Below are 15,741 nucleotides of genomic sequence, written 5' to 3'. Positions count from 1 at the left end.
CATGAATATGTCCAATGTTCGGGCAATTCTCTGTGCACCACAAGTTCCCCAAATGGCTCACACTACGGAATAGAAATTTAGTAATGGAGAGCAAACCCCAGAGGGGGACCAGAGAATGTCAAAAGGATGAGGTAATCATGGAACAAAACCAAATCGCAAAGCCACCATAACCAGGAGGATAGTGGGGCCAACATAAACTAGGACTAGGGAGAGGAGGAAGGACAGGAAAGGAGGGGAAGGGAAAAGAAATGCAGCCCAGGGAAGGAAGGAAGGCTGCAATAGCTTGGGGTCTCGTGATTGCCATGCACATACGAAAGGACTGTGAGCCCCTTGGGGTGGGGGGGGGGGGGGGGTCTCTGTGTCCTCAGTGGCTCAGTCGGATGGAGCATCTGCCATGTAAGCAGGAGATCCGGGTTCGAGTCCCAGTCGGGGCACACATTTTCAACTGTCCTGCTTATATCTAACAATGCCTGTAAGCAGCTAAAGGTCTGGATTTCACTATAATTTCATTCTTTGAGAGCTGCAAGATCACCAATGGTATCTGTTCTTTCAGACATGTCCGAAATAACAGATACCATCATCGTGTATGTGGTGACAGTGTGACAGTTATGGGGATATTAAGGCAAAGAAGATTGCTGAGCAATGCAGACGAGAGGAGGCATGGAGCCTCTGTGCTTTGTACAAGCAGTTGGGAGGGAGAGGGGGGGAGAGGGGGGAGTGAGGGGAGAGGGGGGGGAGAGGGGTGAGAGGGGGTGAGAGGGGGTGAGAGGGGGTGAGAGGGGGGGGGAGAGGGGGGGGAGAGGGGGGGAGAGGGGGGGAGAGGGGGGAGAGGGGGGAGAGGGGGGAGGGGGGGAGAGGGGGGAGAGGGGGGGAGAGGGGGGGAAGGGGGGGGAGAGGGGGGGAGAGGGGGGGAGAGGGGGAGAGGGGGGGAGAGGGGGGGAGAGGGGGGGAGAGGGGGGAGAGGGGGGGAGAGAGGGGGGAGAGAGGGGGGAGAGGGGGGGGGGAGAGGGGGAGAGGGGGGGAGGGGTGAGAGGGGGGAGAGAGGGGGAGAGAGAGGGAGAGGGAGAGGGAGAGGGAGAGGGAGAGGGAGAGGGAGAGGGAGAGGGAGAGGGAGAGGGAGAGGGGGGGGAGAGGGAGAGGGGGGGGGGCTTTTTGTAATGTGTGGTGAGAAATAAATTTTTAACTTGCAATGCTTGGGTGCAATTGTCACTGGTGTTCCCTTCCAGGAAATATAGGAAAACCTCTACACTGGCAATGACTACAGCAATGGATGCCAAGTTAATTGCAAAATGCTGTCTTGCACCGCTTTATTGCACTTCATTAACTATTTTTTGTTTGTTGCTGTACTGCTCCAAACTCATCCAAACAAGACACACTGACTATGACTCAACAACTACCACAATTGGAGTTTTTATTAGTGAACTTACATGCCAACACCTTGTCGACAAGCATTAAGGGCAATCCAAGTTCAGTTTTTGTGCAAACGGATATTGTGCCAACAGTATCTTCTGTGTCTACTGCGCCACAATCACCAATATTTGATGCATGTGCTTTACAGCACAACCACTGTGCAATGCTGACACCGAATTCCGAACTCTACTCGCACTGTGAATGACGGCTTAGTTATCAGTCATACTTAACTATTGGCCCAGCAAGTACAACTCTTATCAGACTTCACAGCACATCAATATTTTGAACATGGCTGCACTTTAACAACAGTTACAGAATAGCAGATAAAGAAAGATAGCCAACCTGCTGCAAAACCACCATTTATTGCAACGGGTTAGCTACCTTATTCACCTGCTTCACAGGAGAGTGTAGAGCTGCACCACATCCTAAATTCCCATCTTTCTCGTCTGATCAAGTGACATTACAGTTTGCCACGTTTTGTTAAGTATGGTAAACAATGACTCGAAATTTGTAATTTTGATGTCCTTTTTGCAGAATGCACGGAATTAATCAGTGACATTATCTTATCCTCCTGGCACATAATAAGTAAGATGCCACAAAAGCAGCATTGCTACAATGGATTGCTCACACCCTTTGGCAGCAAGTGTGACAGGTGACCTACAACCCACAGCTCAGAGGGATCTCCTCCGTAGCTACGATGCTGTTTATGTTTGCTAATGGACTCCATGTTAATGCCATATCCAGCCTGCTGGACATTACAGATCATCAAACTTCCGCTTCTTCAGCTCATAATGACTGTGCATGTGTTGGAAGACAACACACATAAGAGACAGACCCTAGTGGACAGATTGCATTCACTGGTAAGCACATGCAGCACAGCAACTTGGACACACCTTTCGCTGTCACCTGGTTGGCCAGCATGAAAGCCAAACAATCTCAACATCACCAGACTTCATTTGAAGCTAACATCATGGGCCCCTCTACAAGCTCTAGGCGCTACAGTCTGGAACCGCGCGACGGTACGGTCGCAGGTTCGGATCCAGCCTCGGGCATGGATGTGTGTGTTGTCCTTAGGTTAGTTAGGTTTAAGTAGTTCTAAGTTCTAGGGGACTGATGACCTTCGAAGTTAAGTCCCATAGTGCTCAGAGCCATTTGAACCAAGCCTCTACAAGCATCAAATTGCAGACTGTGCACAGCACCTCATTGTCCACAGTAAATGCTGTGCCAGCTGATCTTGCCTCCCCCAGGCTACAACACTGGTTGTATCATGTGCAGTATGGTGTAGCCACCTGAAACTGTTGGCAACCTTGCTCATACCCAAGTGACTACCATCGGCTGCAACTGGCGCACCAGTTCACACCGCAACACCTAGTTGTCTCTTGTACCACAGTTACTTCTCATTAAGGATGTCTATCTATCTAGGACCATTCCACAGACATGCATTTTCTTAACAACACAGTGTCATATGCACACTGCACCTCATCTAATGTTTGAACCACATGCTGAAAACCTCTGACTACAACTACAAGCAGCTAACAGTGCCAGCATCTGCTTGCATGGCACTGTGGAGCTAGCCAGACAAGATAAGGATGAGCTATGTCACAGTTGGACATTTTACTTAACTGGCATGTCTGAACCTATGCTAGGGGTCAGCTTTCTTCACAAATTCAGCCTCTCATCTTACCTGGTGCTTTATTCCATCATGTCACATGACAATCCATCATGGTTTTTTTTGCCCCAATCTCACCAAGGACTGTGAACTAATGCTCGTGATCATCTGCAACTACGTCACAACCTTGGCCAACACTGGCCCATTTCTACATGAGTGTTTTACAACCATACAAATCATCAACAAAATCCAAGAACGGCTCCACCAGATGTACATCAATTTAGTGACTTTGCAATGCCAGCGACGACCTGCTTCGGCAAATAAATGAAATGTCCCTTGCACTTGTGTATGCAAGTGACCAGCTCTGAGAAAAGTCACACCACAGTGGCATCGGAACATGAAGCCACACCTCCACTGGACGGTCACATCCCACAGCTGCATCCAGTTGACATCGTAACACACCATAACACACTGTGTCTAGCCAACACTCGAAACAGGCCAACACAATACTCTCTGTCTAGCAACCTGTACTTTGACAATTTCATCATCATCCTTGCCGAACTCACGACGAGTTAACACTTTACCAATGCATTATTAGAAATGGCACAATGCACTGCAGCAACATGACCTCTGGTTCATCCACTCGCACCTCGCACCAGCTCATCCCAATGTTGCAAGCAGGCATAGTCCATCCATTGAACAGCACTTAGGAATTTCCCATAAAAAGTTAGTTCCATGAGACTATAGGTTTCTTAATTCTTGCATGTTCCACAACAATTATCCCATAACACCCATCATAAACATTCAAGATTTCACACATTCACTTGTAGGAGCAATGATTTTTAGTGTGACTGACACAAAGACAGAGAGGCGCGAGAGCGGGTGGGGCGCGAGAGCGGGTTGGGGGAGGGGGCGGGGGGAGTGGCGAGAGCGGGTTGGGGGAGGGGGAGGGGGGAGGCGCGAGTGCGGGAGGGGGAGGCGCGAGTGCGGGAGGGGGGGGCGCGAGGGCGGGTTGGGGGAGGGGGATGGGGGCGCGAGGGCGGGTTGGGGGAGGGGGAGAGGCGGTTGGAGTTAGGGTGCCAGCTATCCATAATTAAGAAATTTATCTTCCTTCCTATGCTGCTGTGTACTGTTAAAGGTCTCTTCTATTTGCTGAGAAGTGATCTAACTTAATACACATCCAATTTTTAAAGTTACTTAGTATATTTGCAAATCAGATCACTCACATTTTTTGCGTTAGTGAACCGTTATGAAATGTAGCTTTACATTAGAGTATGAGTAGTAATGAAGCTTCCTTAGAGGTTAAAACTGACCAGTGGATAAGGAATCTAAGTACTCTATTCTTTGTACAAAAGTTCTGATTCAAGTTACGCTCAATTATAAATTTTTAACCAGTCAGGAAGTTTCACTGCAGACATAGTCACCATTTGTCAAGAAGCTGTTCTATATACAATATGCATCTAATAACAATCCTAAAAGTATCAAATTTCTGTAGTACACACCTGATTGAGTTGATTATTTGGAGTAGTGTACTCTGCTGTCAGGTACAGGAATAGCTGCTTCACATTCCAGTTGAACAGGTCTGTCAAGTTTAATTATTATTAAGGAAAACATGAGTTCCCCATTGCAAAATTTTTAGAACAAATATCAACACAAATGCACAGCTCAAATACCAATTACGAAATAACTAAGTTTGTTTCAAAAATGTTTCAGAAGCAGAACACTAACAGTCATTTGAAGTCAGACGGGTGGATAAAAGCTCAGTAGTTTGGTCTATAACCTGAGCAGTTGGTATAACTAATGTGAAATGCTGCACATCAGAATGGTTGAGAGGACATGAGTATACCAGCTACAGAAATAATAAGTAACAACGTGGTACATTGGAAGTGCGACACAATTATGAACCTGATTTTGATAAATGTAGGGTGTGAGCTTTTCTTTCTTTCTTTAAAAAAGAAATCATGTATGAAAATTTCAAGTCCACCTTTCTCTTCAGTACTTATTCTGAATCTCAGTTTTAGTTGACTTATAACTCTTTAACATTAAGTGCAAATTCCACTGTTGCCAATAAGCAAAACTCAAATAAAACAGCATTCCTAGCTACTTTAACAACAGTCTCTTGTCTGGGATGGGAGAAGAGGGGTGGGATAGAGGAGAGATGAAAGATTCAAATTAAACAACCCATCAATGAGATCATATTAGTCAAAGCACAAGCACAAGCACAACATGGAGAAAGAAACTTGCCCTGCCCTTTCAACCAAACCATCCCAGCATCTGCCTGAAGAAATTTAAGGAAATCCAGGGAAACCGCAATTGAATATAGATCATCCATATTATTCTAAGAGAATGTTCATCCTGCCTGTTCAGAAATAGAAAAGATCAACACGATGTTTTCTTGTAAACTGCAGGAGCATCTGTGGTAAGGTTTCAGAATTAGTATCATTTATTAAAGGAATAATGGCCAGATAGTATTGGGAACAGAACGCCGGTTGAAACTGGATGTGAATAGCAATGAAATCCTTAATTTGGATTGGAATATATATTGCAAGGATAGGTGAGAAACCATAGTGGCCAAGTATTTATTGCTGTTAAGATTTCGATAATATCTGGAGTGGTTATTAGGGATTCCAAATGTAAGTTAAGTATCAAAGATCAACCATGGTAACTGAATGCTTTCGTAGACCACCTGCATCAAGAGCTGTAGTAGCAAAGCACTTTAGAGAGAAATTGTGGTTATTGCGAGTTACTTCCCTGGTTACACTATTGTAAAAGGGAAACAAATCAATTTGCCAGCTGTACAGTGGGATTCAAGTGATCAAAACTGTTGCCAGAGACAGGGATTCATTTGAGATTATTCTGAATGTACTACCTGAAAATTACTTTTGACTGACATGTGAAGGCATTGTCTTACACTTCCTAGGAACAACAGCTGCGAAATAATTAAATACCTCTTTAATGATTGCGGCCCACTGGTTCAGAGTCAAGGGGGAAGGACTGAATTGGAGACTTTGAGAATTCTGCGACAAGTTAGGCTGTGACTCCCTGGACTTGCACCATAGGGTTAAGGGCTGTAAACCCAGGCAGCTGACAATGAGGGACTGCACATAAGGTCGGTATTTTTTTTAAAAAAATTAATTATTATTTCTTTCCTTTCTCAGACGTTATGTCTGGTTAAAAATGGAAAGTGATGCGGACCTTGATCAAGCGTGAATTCCTTTTAACCGTACGGTATATGTTACATTGCGTTTAAGAACTTTCGGGTAATTGAACATGTATCATTAGTTACAGATTTCTGTAGTTGTATATATACACGTTTGGATGTAGATGTATTGCATTGAAGTAGTGGTGGATATTGTGTGGTATGACTCCTGTAGTTGATAGTATAATTGGCATAATGTCAACTTTATCCTGATGCCCCATGTCCTTGACTTCCTCAGCCAGTTGGATGTATTTTTCAATTTTTTTTCTCCTGTTTTCTTCTGTGTATTTGTTGTATTGGGTATGGATATTTCGATTAGTTGTGTTAATTCTTCTTTTTATTGGTGAGTATGATGTCAGGTTTGTTATGTGGTGGTGTTTTATCTGTTATAATGGTTCTGTTCCAGTATAATTTGTATTCATCATTCTCAAGTACATTTTGTGGTGCATACTTATAAGTGGGAACGTGTTGTTTTATTAGTTTATGTTGTATGGCGAGTTGTTGATGTATTATTTTTGCTACATTGTCATGTCTTCTGGTGTATTCTGTATTTGCTAGTATTGTACATCCGGTTGTGATGTGATCTACTGTTTCTATTTGTTGCTTGCAAAGCCTGCATTTATCTGTTGTGGTATTGGGATCTTTAATAATATGCTTGCTGTAATATCTGGTGTTTATTGTTTGATCCTGTAGTGCAATCATGAATCCTTCCGTCTCACTGTATTATTATTATTATTATTATTATTATTATTATTAACATCAGGTGGCTCTCCATCCAGTCCAGTTAACAACAGCTGTAGAAGACCTAGAACTGTAAGTTTAGGAATGCCCCCAGAAGTGAGAGTATTAAAATCCTATTAGTTAACTGCCGAAGCACTTACTACAAAGTACCACAGTTTAAAGCTAGGTACAGAAAGCTGGTTGAAACCTGAAATTGGTAACAGAGAGATTTTGTGAGAAACTTCATTGTTCATCGAAAAGTTAGGCTAATGTGAAATGAAAGTGATGTATCTGTCACAGTAGACAAAGTCAAATTCATTGAGATAGAAAATAAAGATGCATGTGGGATTGTATGGGCAAGAGTCAGTACCAGAGGTGGGCACAGATGTTCCCTAATCATATTGTACTCACCGATGGAGACGTTAACCACCCAACAATCAATTGAGAAAAATCATAGTTTTGTTGGTGGCAAGCCTTGAAAAGACATCCTGTGAAACATTACTAAATGCCTTCTCTGGAAACTACCAAGAACAGATAATTCAGAAACTCTCTCATGATGGCAACAAATAGACCTGACCTCATTGAGGATGTCCACACTGAAGCTGGCATCAGTGACCATGATGCGGTTGTTGCAACACCAGGCGGTGTGGTCCTTCCGACACAGTGACTCGCACACATGCATGGCAGTACTATCAGTGCACTATATAAGGCAGAGTGCAAAACGTCTTGATCAGTCTTCGATGGCTCACCTGAAGATGACTGGCAGGTGTCCAGTTGAAATACGATGGAATGACATTTGCAATGACCGGCTGCAATACTGAAATCTCTTCAAACACTTAATTCACCGGGAAAATTTACAATTTCACATCACACACCTTTACGGGGAGGAGATGGCCTCACATGTAAGAAATTCGACAAGCTACATGATAAGAGTGCAAAACTGTTAAGTTTTTAATGAGATGTCGAGTCCATGGCATAATACCAAAGTTTGCCAGAGTGACATTTTCTTAAGATGGTCACTTCATGGAAGATAATGGAGAAGGCGAGCCATGCTATTGTGAAGGAGAGAATTTGTTATAAAGGATGACACAGAGAAACAGGAACATTTCTACAATCCAATAAAATTGGGAGTGATGAAGGAAAGAAATTGAATTCATAGTAATTGAAGCCTGTCAACTTTGCCATTTACAAAATATTGATGGTATTTACCATTTTTTAATTACTTCCTTTAGATGGCATCCTCCCATACATTCTTGAAATCTCCTGTTGAGATTCCTCACTGACCACTGCAACATCTCAGCTGGTATACTGTGAATTGTATCCCAAATTCTCTGTTTTAACTCATCCAAGGTTCTTGGTTGACTCGTGCAGACTTTGGTCTTGAGGTAGCCCCACATGGGGGGGAAACAACAACAAACGGATAAATCTGGTGATCTAGGGGGCCAGACCATGGAATGTTACCGAATCTTAAGAGCACACAGTTGCCAAGCAATTCTCGCATATAGGCCATCGATTGCTGTGCAGTGTGTGATGTCGCTCCCTGGTTTCTTGAATGTTTGGAAAGTTGTTCAATGCAGGTGTAATGAAAGTTTGTAACATCTCCACATAACAATCGGCATTGACAGTTATTGTGTTTCCACTGTTCATCTGCGAGAAAATACAGTCTGACAATCCCATGTGATAAAACACCGCACCATACTGTCTCTTTACTAGCGTGTAAAGGGTGCTCATGAATGTCGTTAGGATTTGTGTTTGCCCAGTAACAGTCCTTCTGTTTATTCACATAACCTGTGAGATGAAAATGTGCCTCAACTGACATCCAGAACTTGTTTAGAAATTTGTCATTGTTTATTTTTATTATCATTTGTTGACAGAATCCTTATCATAACAGGTAATCGTTTTCCTTCAATTGTTGCACCATCTAGTTTGTGTGGATGAAATTTTAAATCAAGATGAATTCTGCGAACACTCTACCGGGAAAATTCCAATTGCTACTGCATCCTTACAAATTGAACACTGCGGGCTCCGTAAGACAGACTTGCATACAACATCAATGTTCTCTGGAGAATGCACACTACTTGGCCGTCCTGATGGATTCTTCTTGAGGGCAGATCCAGTCTCTTCGAAGTTATTAATCCAACATTTTATTGTGTGTTTCGATGGAACGGCATCATGATGTCCTAAATTATAAAAATGTCGAAACTCCGTCTGTGCCACTACTAAACTATTTTTGTTTTTATAAAACATTTTTATGGCTAAGGCATGCTGTTGTCCATTCCACTGATCCACGATTACTGAAATGGCGGACTGTTTACTTGCTAACTGTCACGAACCCGCACTGCTGCCACCTGCCCATGCTGCCACTACTCATTTCAAACATTCCCCTTATTCTTGCCAAGCAGGAAAGTGCTGGTAGATAGGCACAATAAAAAACACACATACACACACACACTAGATTTCGAGCTTTTGCAACCGACGGTTGCTTCGTCAGGAAAGAGGGAAAGAGAGGGAAAGATGAAAGGATGTGGGTTTTAAGGGAGAGGGTAAGGAGTTTGCCTTTAAATATGTCTGCTTGTGTCTGTATATGTTCTCTCTCCTTCCCTCTTTTCTGACGAAGCAACCGTCGGTTGCGAAAGCTCGAAATTTTGTGTGTGTCTGTGTTTTTTTATTGTGCCTACCTACCAGAACTTTCCCGTGTGGTAAGTCATGGAATCTTTGTTTGTAATATATTTTTCCCATGTGGGATGTTTCTTTCTATTTTATATCCATTATTCTGTGTCACCCAGTATGAGATGACGGATTGGATGCCATTTCAGAACTGTTGCACCTAAATCTGAAGATTGCAGCTCTTATTTATCTTGTATCATGTGACTGGGTTGATGAAGTGACTTAAGCCAAGTTTGATTGGGTATGTAAGGACGCAAGTTCTTGGCAGGAATCAAAATTTGATCGCTTGGTGCCATCACCACATGGAATAATTGCACAATGTTCCAATGTTAATTTCAGCGAGAAGAATCGGACAATGCGACATTGTCTGTTTTGGATAAAGGACTTAGTTTTGTACCTACAGCTATTGCAGTACCTCTAATAAGTTTTGTGAGTGGTGTTGAAGAAGCTGTACAATGCTTCCCTACAGACGCTGCCAAAGAAACAAGAAAGGAAACTTGCCAAGCTCTATTGAAATATCCTCTTCAATGCAGCAATATAGCCTCTGAAGAAAATGTTGCACTACAAAATCTCAGAGGATTCAGACATAGGGGTGCTGAAGGCCAATAAAGGTAACTCAACTGTTCTGTTACCTCAAAGTTTGTATTTGGAGAAGATGTATGGTCTGTTAGTGATACTATATACAGGAAGATTGATCATGACCCTACAGCATGTGTGCAATGGAAGATGTGTACACTCCTGAATTCTACATTGTTACCGCCAGAGACCATCAAGCAGTTAAGACCACATGGCAGTGTACCACCAAGACTGTATGTTGTTGTTGTTGTTGTTGTTGTTGTTGTTGTTGTCTTCAGTCCTGAGACTGGTTTGATGCAGCTCTCCATGCGACTCTATCCTGTGCAAGCTGCTTCATCTCCCAGTACCTACTGCAACCTGCATCCTTCTGAATCTGCTTAGTGTATTCATCTCTTGGTCTCCCTCTACGATTTTTACCCTCCACGCTGCCCTCCAATACTAAATTGGTGATCCCTTGATGCCTCAGAACATGTCCTACCAACCGATCCCTTCTTCTGGTCAAGTTGTGCCACAAACTTCTCTTCTCCCCAATCCTATTCAATACTGCCTCGTTAGTTATGTGATCTACCCATCTAATCTTCAGCGTTCTTCTGTAACACCACATTTCGAAAGCTTCTATTCTCTTCTTGTTCAAACTATTGTTTGTCCATGTTTCACTTCCATACATGGCTACACTCCATACAAATACTTTCAGAAATGACTTCCTGACACTTAAATCTATACTCGATGTTAACAAATTTCTGTTCTTCAGAAACGCTTTCCTTGCCATTGCCAGTCTACATTTTATATCCTCTCTACTTTGACCATCATCAGTTATTTTGCTCCCCAAATAACAAAACTCCTTTACTACTTTAAATGTCTTATTTCCTAATCTAATTCGCTCAGCATCACCCAACTTAATTCGACTACATTCCATTATTCTCGTTTTGCTTTTGTTGATGTTTATCTTATATCCTCCTTTCAAGACACTTTCCATTCCGTTCAACTGCTCTTCCAAGTCCTTTGCTGTCTCTGACAGAATTACAATGTCATCGACGAACCTCAACGTTTTTATTTCTTCTCCATGGATGGACTGTATGGTCTTCCTAAAGTGCACAAAGAAGGTCTTCTTTTACAGCCTACGGTGAGTAATATTGACACCACACATATGATTTAGCCAAACGTATTACTTTCTTGCTGAGACCATTGGTTGGTGAATGTCCACATCATATACGGAACTCTGCAAATTTTATCGACAGACTGGGGGCTCTCCACTAAGTACTTTTGATCTTCTAGTGAGTTTTGATATAAGATTTCTTTACAATGGTACCTTTTGCTGTTCCCTTGGTTATAATTTGTGAACAGTTTTAGTCAGACATCACTGCTTTGTTTCGACACTCTCTTTCCTCAACATATTTTTTATTTAATCGAGAATATTTTGAACGGACTGATGGCATTGCCATGGACAACCCCTTGTCTCCCCTAGTGGGTAACTTCTTTATGGAGAATTTTGAGGAAAGTGCACTTGAATCAGCAGTTTCTAAACCAACTGTTTGGAGATATACATGATACTTTCATACTGTGGACCAAAGGAGAAGATACATCATCTTAACTCCATAAGAAAATTCAATTTACTATGGAATTAGAGAAAGATAGTTGTCTCCCATTCCTGGATGTTTTGGACAGAAGAGTGACAGCTGTGTGGGTAATACTGTTTACCGTAAGCCCATTCACACTGATTTGTACTTGCACTCCTCAAGTTGCCATCACCAATCCCAAACCACAAGTGTGCTTAAAACCCTTGCACACAGTGCCCACACAGTCTAAGGATGCAGATAGTTTACCTAAAGAGCATGCACATCTAAGTACAGTGTTCTGAGACAATGGATACTCGACCCAGAAAATTAACAGGACATTCTCAGCTAAAACCAAGAACCGGAAAGTGGATCAAGACGAGAATTTACCAGCACAGTCCCAGCTTTTCTTCCCTTTGTCGGAAAAATTTTCTTCAAAATAGCAAGAATCCTTAACAATTTTCAAGTAAAAGTAATTTTCCGCCCACCATCTAAGATTTTGGACCTTCTGGGATCAGTGAAGGATAATTTGTTATTGCAGAAGGCGGGAATTAACAAAATACCTTGCCAGTGCGGTATGGCCTATATAGGACAAACAACATGCACAGAACATATACGCTGCACCTGCCTTCCGCAACCCTGCAAGTCTGCAGCTGTGGAACATTGTATCTCCAATGGTCATTCAATGGAGTATGAAAAAACATCAATTTTGGCAACCGAAACATCTTTTTGGGGCTCTGTTATACAAGAATCCATTGAAATACAGATCGTGGTAAATGTAATGAACCATGACAGTGGCTACCAGGTAAATAATGTGTGGAATCCTGTCATTTGCTCCAGACGAAGATGCCAGACTACTCCGATGACTGCGGTGAGCGGCAATGCTGAAGATGCTGATCCTTGCAGTTCCACCAGCTAGGTCAGTGTGGTGCTTCTGTCATCATGACTCTCGTGCATACACGGCAGTACTATCAGCACGTTGCATAGGGCGAAGCGGGAAACATCCTCGTCAGTCTTCGATGGCTGGCAGGTGTCCAGTTGAAATATCATGGAATGAATTTTATGACAACCGGCTGCAATCCCGAAATCTCTTTGAACATTTAATTCATTGGGAAATTTTAAATTTCACATGTTCAGCAAACTCGGTGGAAAAAGGAGCAGTATCATATCTCAATGAGGAATTAGCAATTTTCACTACAGAAAGGTGCTGAATATAAATTGCTTGGCTGTTTGGAGAGCAATGCGTGGAGCCTTCGATGATTACTGGTTTTCAAATGATCTTCACAAAAACAAAAGAAATTCTGATTGTATGGAAAGGCTGTTAGTGGGACCAAAGTTAGTATTCAGTCCCTAGCGAATGAGGGACAATCTGAAGTTGAGGGCAGTAAAGCAAATGCTAAAATGCTTATCTCTCTTTTCCAATGTTCCTTTACAAAGGTGAACCAGGAGAATTGCCCAAATTTAGTCCTTGTATCACTGGAAATGAGTGAAATAAGAATTAGTGGTTTTGGGAAACAGCTGAAATCATTGAAATTGAACAATGCTCCAGCACCCAATGGAATCCCTATTAGATTCTATACTTAATTTGTAGCTAAGTTAGCCTATCTTCTACTTATATTATATTGTGGATCCTTCAGACAAAAAAAAAACATACCCAGTAGTTGGTACAAAGCACAGGTCACACCTGTCTACAAGATGGGTAGTACCAGTGATGCACAAAACTACCATCCAATATCCTTGTCACTGACTGATTTGTTGTAGAATCTTAGAATGGATTCTGATAAGGGGAGGACACAACATTGGGATCACAGGTTTACTTCAAACTTTGTACACCTTTAGTAAGCCATTAAAACAACATAATGTGCAATTAGTAAGGTGCACTAATCTGATAATTACTAGAAAATCGCAAGAGAAGTTTTACACATCTATGTATAGTTGCTGGATGTTAAGAGTGCATGCTGGTCAAGTGGTTAAAGTTCAAGCTACACAAGATGACTCAGTATGAGGTGACGGTTCAACTCCCACTCAAAATTAGTTCTGAATCTATATTTTTTCATCACTGGTCGTATTATTTAATTTATGACATTTGAGGTATATAATTTAAAAAACACACACATTTGCATGAGTGAATTTTGTTATTTGACCACTTACCATTTTTACTTAAACTTAATTATTAGAACAAACATATTTATAACTCTCAACAGGTAAATGAAGAAACAGGTAGAGTTTTCCTGAAAATGTATGCTTGTCATGATTTGTGAAATCCCTTATACATGGAATCTGGTGACGTACCTGGAACTACTTTGCACCTCAATGCTTCGAGTTGCAGACACAGAGGCAGACCCCATTATCAGCATAGTGTTGAGACATTGCTAATGTAGCAAGAATGAATAGTGCAGGTGCAATTTGTTTGAAATTCACAGAATTTACGCTTGTACTACAAAAATGAAGGTGACTCACTGTAGCAGGATTCGAACAATCGCCTCGTGCATGACCCTCTTTAAGGTGTGAACACTAACCAGTTGACCACACCAACTTCTCACAGCCAGCACCTTCATACACATACATCAGTTACATAATACATGCATTAAACTTCTCGTGATTTTATCGAAATTGCCAGAATAGTGCACCTTACTATTTGTACATTATGTTGTTTTAATGACCTATGTCAACCAGCATGGATTCCAAAACTATGATCATGGAAAAACAACCCACACTTATCTCACATAACATACTGAAAGCTTTGGATCAAGGCAGTCAGGAGGATGCAGTATTCCTTGATTTTCAAAAAGGTTTTGACTGTGTACCACAATTATGCTTATTGTTGAAAGTATGATCATTTGGGATATCAAGTAGAATTTGTGACAGGACTGAGGGTGCAGCATGTTATTTTTGATAGAGAATCATAGTCGTCATCGTCATAATATGATGTAAAAGTTTTGTGTGCCCCAGGGAAGTGTGTTGGGACCCTCAGTGTTTGTGTTTTAGACAATGTGGACAATAGCAATAGTAACATCAGACTTTTTGCTAATGATGTGCTTATGTATAATGAAGTGTCTGAAAGAAGTTGCATACATATTTAGTCAGCTCTTGACAAATTTTCAAAGTGATGCAAAGATTGGCAATTTGCTTTACACGTTCAGAAATATAAAACTATGTGCTTCACAAAATGAAAGAATGTAGTAGCTGATGAGTGTGGTATCTATAGGCCACAGTTAAAAATCAGCCAACTCCTATAAATATGTGGGTAACACTTTGCAGGGGTATTAAATAGAATGATCACATGGGCTAAGCATGCAATACACTTCAGTTTGTTAATAGAATAGTGGAGAAGTGCAATCAATCTACAAAGGAAATTGCTTGGAAATCATTTGTATGACCCATTCTAGAATATTGCTAAAGTGTGTAGGACTTGTACCAAATAGGACTAACAGGAGATATTGAAAGTATAAAGAAAATGGCAGCACAAATGGTCAGAGGTTTCTCTGACCCATGGGAGAGAGTCACAAAGACACTCAAGAAACTAAACTGGTAGGTATAATTGCGTAGGCTTCCGTGGCCAGAGTCAGTAGACATAAAAGTATTCTGGGTATGGTACCACCTCTGTTGTCTAACCAACAGAGGTTACATTCTCCCTCCACCACAATAACCTATTAAAATAAAGTTCCCTCTACTCCTTCCTTAAGTGACCAATGAAACCAACTAACTTTTTAAAATTATGACATAATGGCATACACAGTGAACAGTAACAACAAAATATAAGGGACACTGCATAGCTATAATGCACCATTAGACCCAGAAGAAGGCCACTGCAACCGTGGGCGAAACTTTGGTTTTGTTTTCTCCAGCAGCAGTAGTTTTATACATTATGACGCATTACCATACCCAGAAAACTTTTATGTCGACTGAACTGGTAGGCTCTTTAAGATAGACAACTATCCCGAGACAGGCTATGTCATCATGATACAATGAAAATACATAGCTCAAATACACCGACATATAGATAA

General features: G+C 41.7%; 2 protein-coding genes across 2 annotated transcripts in view; one reads left to right on the top strand and one right to left on the bottom strand.

Moving 5' to 3' along the window:
• Positions 1–15,741, top strand: part of LOC126282025 (protein lethal(2)k10201) — a 224,791-nt gene that overhangs the window by 43,032 nt on the left and 166,018 nt on the right. The gene's annotated exons all lie outside the window — the stretch shown is intronic.
• LOC126282027 (signal peptidase complex subunit 3) overlaps positions 1–15,741 on the bottom strand; it is a 56,114-nt gene that overhangs the window by 7,170 nt on the left and 33,203 nt on the right. Inside the window, exon 3 of the mRNA XM_049981429.1 lies at positions 4,522–4,610. Within this exon, the coding sequence (XP_049837386.1) occupies positions 4,522–4,610 (89 nt within the window). The remainder of the gene's footprint in view (positions 1–4,521; positions 4,611–15,741) is intronic.

This window comes from Schistocerca gregaria, chromosome 7, assembly GCF_023897955.1.
Source record: "Schistocerca gregaria isolate iqSchGreg1 chromosome 7, iqSchGreg1.2, whole genome shotgun sequence".
Taxonomy (NCBI): domain Eukaryota; kingdom Metazoa; phylum Arthropoda; class Insecta; order Orthoptera; family Acrididae; genus Schistocerca; species Schistocerca gregaria.
Note: the sequence above shows the minus strand (reverse complement) of the source record. Positions and strands in the feature narration are given on the sequence as shown.